General features: G+C 35.7%; 1 protein-coding gene across 1 annotated transcript; it reads left to right on the forward strand.

Moving 5' to 3' along the window:
* The first annotated feature begins 306 nt into the window (after nucleotides 1-306).
* Nucleotides 307-6,953, forward strand: LOC129803562 (uncharacterized). Its single transcript, XM_055850224.1, has 4 exons — nucleotides 307-3,433; nucleotides 3,518-3,910; nucleotides 5,379-5,833; nucleotides 5,901-6,953. Exons 1-4 carry the CDS (start codon nucleotides 3,212-3,214, stop codon nucleotides 6,841-6,843), a joined length of 2,013 nt encoding a protein of 670 aa, XP_055706199.1. The 5' UTR covers nucleotides 307-3,211; the 3' UTR covers nucleotides 6,844-6,953.
* The last annotated feature ends 1,856 nt before the right edge of the window (nucleotides 6,954-8,809 follow it).

The raw sequence follows: 8,809 nt of genomic DNA on the forward strand, positions 1-8,809 counted from the left end.
GTCGACAATGTCATACTGATGAGGTGTGCAACAAAACCATAATCGAACCCAATTTTTTCGAATTCTGAACAAATTATAGAAATTTTATTGTAGTTTTTACCTTAATACTTCCATTTCATCATTTGAGAAAAGAAAATTGTAATGGTTAGTCGGTTGAGTTTGATTGAGATTTTAAATTGAAAGAAATGTTAGAAAATCGTCTAACAATTCAAGTAACAAAACCATAACCACACGCCCTCTATTTGTAAAAATCTTAGATCATCTATTCTCTGAAATGTCACTGTCATTTTTATTAGCGTTTATGTGTCAAAAACGTCAAGATGGCGCACGGAAAAATCTTATCGGATTATGAAAAGGCTATATGGACCCGAGTGAGTCCAACAGCCTTACATAAAATAGAAGAAGAAGAAGAAGGATTATGAAAAAGGCCAAATAGACTTAATGAACAGTGAAAACAGTGATCGCGTTGTCAGGAATTATTTGAAGGATCCTGCGAGCTATGATTCTAACCGTGATCATGGAAGAAAAAGGAAGCTTTCCCAGCGTTCTGAGAGGAATGTGTGGCGTATGGCTTCGAATTCATCTCGTACCTGCAGGTCAATTAATGAATCATTGGACCTCAATGTATCGGTTAGAACCGTGCAAAGGACCATGGAATGTTCGCCAGACATCGTGAGAGCTAATATGTCTCCAAGACCCGCGACTAAAACCGCATCACATGGAGATACGCTTAGTTTTCGCTCGAGAGAATTTAAGGACAGATTGGACTAAAATAATGCATATGTTTTATCACTGTCTTTTTCATTGTGATCACTTTGAACTTTTACAGATCATCTTCTCAGATAAAATGAAGTTTAATCTTAATGGACCTGACTAATTTAGGTATTACTGGCGAGATTTAAGGAAAGAACCGCAGTATTTTTCTAAAATGAACTTTGGAGGAGGATCACTCATGATTTGGGGAGCATTTTGTGCGAGAGGAACCCTGGAATTACGCTTTACCTCGCATCGAATGAAGAATCGAGACTACATATCAGTCCCCCGAAGACGTTTGCTGACATACTTGGACAAGAAATTTACACATTTCAGCAAGACAACGCCAGTATTCATGTAAGTCAGGAGACGAAGGACTGGATTTCTGCCCAGGGTATTCATATTCTACCCTGGTCCGCCATTTCTCCTGACCTTAACTCTATTGAAAACATCTGGGGAATACTTGTGCGAAGTGTTTACAATGAAAATCGCCAATATCAAGACGTGGAAGAACTCAAAGTTGCGTTACTTGATGTTTGGCATAACATCCCGGAAAACACCATCCAAAATCTAATCAGGAGTATGACAAACCGGATTTTTGAGCTGATTCGTAAACATTGAGCTACCACTAAGTACTAAAAGTTCTTTTTCTGATAATTCGAGCGTTTTCTTTCATAAAATTTTAAGTGCGGTTATGGTTTTGTCATTTTGAAAAATGTGATTTTCTAACATTTCTTTCAATTTAAAATCTCAATCAAACTCAACCGACTAACCATTACAATTTTCTTTTCTCAGATGATAAAATGGAAGTATTAAGATAAAAACTACAATAAAATTTCTATAATTTTTTGAAAATTCGAAAAAATTTAGGTGCGGTTATGGTTTTGTCGCACACTGTAGAGAATTTCACCACTGAAGCTGCTGTTCTCTGAACAAAAGACTCTGGCACAGTATTGGGGGAAAATCCCGATTCGCGAATCAATATTAATAACATCATTTCCATCGAAAATGCATTCTATAATTTTTCAAGAGAATACGAAAGAAACCATTTTCTAAAATAGAACTTCATGAGAATATTTGACTTAGAAAAATTACTATTACTAAATTAATGTTAAAATATTGTACAAACAAGGTCGCTTTTAATATAGACATAAGTAAAGAGAGGCTAACGGATTTCACCTCGGACCACTAAAGCTGAGATTATAAAGAATCTCAGGTAATATCCGGCCACACAATCACTACGAATCATCACACAGCCTACCAAAGTTTAGCAAAAATTTAATGAAATCAAAATTCACATTCCTTTTATTCTCAAACGTTTTGCCTACGTCTATCTCATTCTTTCACACTCCAAATTCGACTGAGCTAAATTGAATTTGTTCTAATGTTAAAAGAAGAAAAAGAGTGCGAAAGAATGAGATAGACTTGTGGTAAATGTGCCAAATTTCGGCATAGTTTCATGCAAGCGCTAAATTCTTAAGTTTGATATGTAATATTCTTAATATAAATTGGTCTTTTAAAATTACTTCTTTCTAAGGAGTGTTGCTTGAAACTTGTAGACAGTTTATCGTCTTTATTTTCCAAGGGGTAACTCATATTGAGAAACCCTCGTCAATTATCCGAGAAATGCTTCGCGAAACCCGAGAAACCCACTTTTTGCATCGCAAAACCCGAGAAACCAGAAACCCTTGTCAGAAAAAATGGGAATGAGTTACCCCTTGTCATTTTTTCTAAAATCATTCTTAATACATTTTAAAATGAATAAAAATGTAGACATAACTTCAGTGCCCTATTTCGGCCACCTTTATTCTCATAGTTTCTTGCCCTTCGGGAATTCTTCCATTTTTCGCATCTTTTTGTTTCTCGAAGCTACATTTTTTTTGTTATTTTTTGCATTGTATAATCTCTAGAAGAGTATGCAAAAACCAAAAATTTATGGAAATCTGAGGAATAAAAATGGTGGTTGGAATTGCAAGCAGGCCGGAATTTGGTACACACCCTACGGAAATCTTTTAAAAAAGAAAGGGATTCGAATTTCGAGTTCATGAAATTTTCCTGATCTAAAAGCTGTGCCGGAGCCATAATAATTTAAATTGGTGTTTGATAGAAAAAAAACATTTACTGACAATTTTTATCATGAACAATAGATTTTTTTTTTAATTTCTGAAATAGATTGTATATTTTTTATTAAAAATATTGTGAAAAATAAATGAATTCAAAGGAAAATTCAGTTAAATTATAAAACCAAATCTTAAAAAAAATGAATAGGCCTTTATAAAATTTTCGAATTTCGATAATCACATAACCTCTACTTGAGAAAGTTTGTTGATGTATCAACACAAAAATAGGGTTTGTTTTATAAAAGATGCAGCAAAAAGTACATTTCCTGTGAAGATCATTTAAATTTGACTAGTTAGTCTTGTAAAATTAAATAGATTAAGTCAACAAGACAACAAAAATGAAATCAGAATTGGACTTCTTCCTCTTGCACCATAGAATCTTTCTTGTGAAAAATTTTTACCAATGTAACGGAGATTATTTTGGTGTTAAAACCAAATATGAGACCAACTACAAGGACAGAAATGACTCCCCAAAGTTCTCATGTGACGTCTTGATCGAGGTAGTTAACCTTTTTGAGGAAACTGGAAGTGTATTCAAGCCTCCGGAAAACACTGTTCAGGTAAGTTCATTCGAGAGAAATCAATATCTTTCGTCATGGCGTTTAGACTAGACAATCTAATCAAGAAAGTCTTTACTTTTTCAGACAGCTTGTGGACAAATCGAGCAGGTTTACATAAAAACGGAGAATCCGGATGAAGAATATACTGAAGTACATTGTCCAGATGAATTCGGCTTCGACCCTCCCGAAATTAGAGAGAACAACGTCACTCATATCAGGGACGTAACTCAAGTACAAAATGGCTCATCTGATTCTAATACCTCGAATGATAATTACGAGCAATTCCCACTAACCCAGGAATTTAAAAGCGAGATAGTTGATAAAGAATCTGAAGAATTACACGAGCTGTGCTTTTTATGCAAAAAACGCTTGAAACGGAATCACACAGAGACAGAGCATCATGATCCAAATGAAGAGTTCAGCGATGGGTCATCATCAAAATGCGAAGGACCAAAACCAGCAAAAATTCCTAAAGAGGTAATATTTTTATTAAAATTTACCACGCTCTTAAACATGAAAAATATATTGTTTTTAAGAAATGTGTTATACAGTACGACTCCGATAGTCATCCCCCTAAAAATTTTAAATATCGTTAAAAATTAAAGTTAGACTCTCTCAAATTCGGGCATTTGGGACCGAAATGTCACCCGAATAAGAGAGAAACTCGGGCTACAAAATTTTGAAATGCAACGATTTTTTTATTCATCTGCACACTCATTAAGTTTACATACTCATATTTGTTGTAAATGTCATAAAAATCCCTTAATAATGCAAAATCACATTATAAGTAAGGCAAACCAATGCAAATTTAAGCATATTTTCTTCATTCGATAACCAAGATCAAACTTGTAAAATGTCAACAAACTTTTTTCGAATTTAACTCTCACGTCATTAGGGTCATATATGACCCGGGGAAAAAAGTTGTTGTTTTTTTTAAGTATTTACATTAATTAAAATCTATCTGTTTGTGCACGATATCATAATAGAAGGATGTAAGATTCTTGGCTAATTTTCTCAAGACTCCGGATATTCAGAAAAAGAAAACATTTGAGATTAAAAATTACGAATTTCGAACTTTGTGAAATGACTTTTCTTTTTCAAAATTGTTTATGTTAATTTATTTTTTTCAGCAAAAAGTTCTTTAGAAACACAAAATAGAATAACCAAAGATTGTATATTGCATATTTTGATATAATTAACTACTCTAAATTTTCCAGAAAAGCGCGTAGAATTTTCCGGGTCATATATGACCCTATTGTCCCCAAGGGTAACAGTGTTTTCGTCCCAAACCTATAGCGAAATGTAGTTGGGACATTGTTTTTCTTTGTGAAATGCAGGTGGGACATTTTGCTCCTGGACATTTCATCTTATATCTGATGAATTATAACATATTTTGCAATATTTTAGAGTATTCTGCAAGCGTCTCATATTGTGAAATTGTATTGTGTGTGAATAAATATGTGGATAAGTTTATTTTTGCAAAATACCACTCAAAATATTGTGACAGTGACTGTTCAAGGGATTACCAGGAAGATTCCTTGAACACCAGGAGTAGTGTTCATCAAGACAATCCAGTTTGCCATGGTTTTGGCCAAATTAATAACTTCAAGCAAAAAAAACTCTTAAAAAGCCCGTGATAAAGATTATGAAAATGGTATGTACACTTCTCTTGAGGACAATAGGGTCATATATGACCCTGGGTTTTTTCCGAGTTGGAATTTAATTTTTTACCTCTGATAACTATTATATTTGATCATAAAGCATTAGGAAAAACTCAATTTTACATGAATTCATCAGCTGAATAAAAGTGTGACGCGAAAGAGTTAAAGAAAATTTCCCCTATCCTTGTAAGCAGAAGTCAGAATTTTTTAAAAAGGCAATTTTTGACGAAAATTGCTTCTAGTGTGTAGACACCATTACAATTACATTTTATTTATTTATACAGGATATGGGAAAAATCGAAGGCAAGAAAAGCAAAAGAAATAGAATTATAAATGAGCCAGTCATACAGGCAGCTCTCCAGGATATTCTCCAAGACAAGATTAACCTCAATAGTGCTGCCATACTCTTTGGAATCCCGAAGAGTACATTGTTTTCAAGATTGAAAAAGATAAAACAAGAATTACCGGAGTCGCAGAATGTATCTCTGATGATGGGATTAAAGAACAAGGAAATGGTGAACAAATTTGCGTCACGGCAAATTTTCAACATGGCACAAGAGGAAAATCTTGTTACAAATATGTTGGAATTCTCCAAACTCAATTTTGGCCTCACCTTACACGTAGTACGAGAAGTGGCCTACCAGTATGCCATCAGCATTGGGCAGACGGTTCCAGCAAGTTGGGAGGACAACAAGACTGCTGGAAGAGCGTGGGCTAAATGGTTTTTAAATAGACACAGGTGATACCAACGGAATATTTAAAAGTATTATTCTTTCTAAGACTTTTACTTGAATCTTTCTTTTTAGAGAACTTACAATTCAAAGACCGGAAGCCACTTTACAAAGAAAAAACACCTTCACTCGGGAAAACGTGGAAATGTTCTTTAAAAATCTGAAAGACATCAGGATACAACATTATTTTGAGCCTTCTAGAATTTTCAGTCTCGATGAAACGGAAATGAGTACTGTCCCGCAAATATTTGTGGGAAAATCAAAGGAAGCAGGGAAATGTGTTACAACGGAAAGGGGAGAAACTGTTACGATTTATGCATTTGTTAATGCGGCGGGACAATCACTTCCTCCAGTTTACCTATTTCCTAGAAGAAGAAATAGTCCTGCGTACATGGAAGGTTGTATTGAGGAATCTGTTGCTTTTTGTAATGGAACAGGCTCGATGGACGCAGATACCTTTTTGAAAACTCTTGAGCATTTGAAAACTCAGACTGCTGCATCCAAAGATGATCAAATATTATTGATCTTCCATAACCATGTCTTATCTCACTTGTCTGTAGACGCCATGATATTCTGTAAAGAAAACGGAATACATATCTTGGCTCTGCCATTGCACACAATCCATCGTACGAAGCCGTTTGATCTATCAGTATTTTCATCATTTGAAACGTATTGTGCGAGTGCATTAGATGCTTGGATGTCAGCAAAAGCAGGGAATCGAGTTAAAATTCACAACATTGCAAGACTCTCTGTAGAACCACTCCAAAAATGTATGACTTCCGAAAATATCAAGGGTAGCTTTATGAAGATTGGTATATACCCGATGGACAGCTCCAAACTACTCTCATTCTTTGAGACAACTGAAGCTGCTTTCCCATCGACGATAGACTCTTGCACAGTATTGGAGGAAAATCCCGAAGAAATATTAACATCACCATTTGCAACGGCAGTGAATGCCACAGCTACAAATTTTCAAGAGGAAAACACGGAAGAGATGATTTCTCAAAATAAGATTTGATAAGAAAAATTCTAGTAGAAATATTACAATAAAGTGATTTTAAGCTTTCGTACAAACTATATTTAAGCAAGTCGATTGTAGTTTTATTTAAATAAACATTGATAGGCAAATTTTGTGTTCGGTGAAACTTTTACGATGAAAATTTATCGTCCGAATTTGGAAGCGTTAATGTTATATGAATTTAAAGACTGGTAGACTGACTGAACCTTCGGATAATTCGTTACTAGAATTTTCATTTTCGTCAGTTGAAGATCAAAAGGCCTTGACAGACATGAGGATTAGCCTAGAGACGGCTTAGCGTAATTATATTTCACTCTGGAGGTTGGTCATCAACGCTAAGACGGCGGTGGCGGCATAAACGCAAAGCATATAATTGCTTGAAAAGGACTCGAGTGTAAGCACAATAAAATAAAAAAATAAATAAAAATATTAGAAATAATGGTTAAAGTGCATTTCCATCATTTTCCACTAAGTCACCTCTCAGTTTAAGTCGTAAGTGTGTCTAGGGCATAACGTTCTCTGAGTTGGGATTTACCATAGTGGAGAATCGATTCAATTTGTGTTAGAAGAATCTGCTAGTCCGTTTGTAGACTCGCCCAGGAGCGCCTTTCCCGCATTGTGGATGCTCCTTCCATGCTCCCGGAGTTGTTGGGCGTAGGCGGTGCATTATATTACGTTATTAACATATGAAAATTGCCTAAATTAGACATTCAGGATCTTTGCACCGGGCGGGACTCGAATTTACAACGGTAAGTCGAGCCAGGGAATCGATCCGCCCAAGAGCCAACGGTCTTGCCTATTGCGCCACCGATTCCCCATGTGCGGTAATTAGAAACCATTGATAAGCCCGGATAAGCTTATGGTAGCTGAGATTCTTTACAGGCGACCTCGGAATGCGCGCAAGTCGGCGTGCTTGCAACTCGGAATGCGTGAAAATTCGATTGTGAGTTGAATTTTGGGGGTAAAGAATGTATCAGCGATTGTCAGTGTTCCTCTGATCGGATGGTTCTCTGTCCCGCGTATCGCAACTCGGAACCCCTAAACAATATATGCATTTTTGAAAATTATTTCTTAGAGGGCAAGCAATATCTACTCTTGTATTATGCAACCTGCTTTTTATGAGACTGCCCGCCCCCTCAATTCTGAGATAAATCTTTAAGTCTTAAATCTTTAAATCGCCCTTTAAAGGTCGATTCGTATTCTCTGATAAAAATCTCGAATTTTAATGTGTCAAATTTATTTAAACCTTTAAGACTGTATATTTCGAAAACTATGCTAAAGTTTTACAGACTTAAAGATTTCAAACGTCTATAAATCGCCTTTAATTTAAAAGCTGCTCGATAGGACCTTTTGAACCTTTAAGTCGAGTTCAATTTGAGATTGTCAATTGTTCAAGAGGTGTGTTTCATCAAAAACATTAGTTTAATTTATCACAAAGATGAATGTTTTTCTGGAGAGTGATGTAGTTGATCATTTACATAATGTTTTTGCGGTGTTCCTCTCGGGTGGCCCCATAGAATTCAATTTTTCCGTGAGATTTAACCAAAGGGGATCATATTTGTCACTTATTGCGTCCAGAGTCCAGAGTATCTCTCTGTTCCAGGACAATATTGACGAAGCACTCCTTTTGGCTGAGAAGTGTGTTGGGGCCCTTCTTTCTTTTCTTCGGTCCAGGAAGCTCCTGGAACCATAAATTTCCCTCGTCACTTATCTACAGCCACTTCTTGTTTGAATTACTTACCACTCGAAATTAATTGACCTGAATTACTAATTTTTTGCCAGAAAAAAATCTGAAACTGGAAAATCTGTATGGGTATCTTCCTGTACCTTCTGCTGAATGGGTTTAGTCGTTTAGTGTTTGGTGGAGCAACTGCCGATATTTCGACGATAACTAAACTCTGCTTGATTTACTGTAGCGGAATTGCGACATTGAGGAGAGGAGCAACTGTGGAGATTGTTCTTTTTG

This window comes from Phlebotomus papatasi, chromosome 2 (assembly GCF_024763615.1).
Source record: "Phlebotomus papatasi isolate M1 chromosome 2, Ppap_2.1, whole genome shotgun sequence".
In the NCBI taxonomy this organism is placed as follows: Eukaryota; Metazoa; Arthropoda; class Insecta; order Diptera; family Psychodidae; genus Phlebotomus; species Phlebotomus papatasi.

Coding starts and splice junctions, on each gene's coding strand:
- LOC129803562 (XM_055850224.1), top strand. CDS start 3,212: ATGAAATCAGAATTGGACTTCTTCCTCTTGCACCATAGAATCTTTCTT. Junction 3,434..3,517: donor CTCCGGAAAACACTGTTCAG/GTAAGTTCATTC, acceptor TTACTTTTTCAG/ACAGCTTGTGGACAAATCGA. Junction 3,911..5,378: donor CAGCAAAAATTCCTAAAGAG/GTAATATTTTTA, acceptor TTATTTATACAG/GATATGGGAAAAATCGAAGG.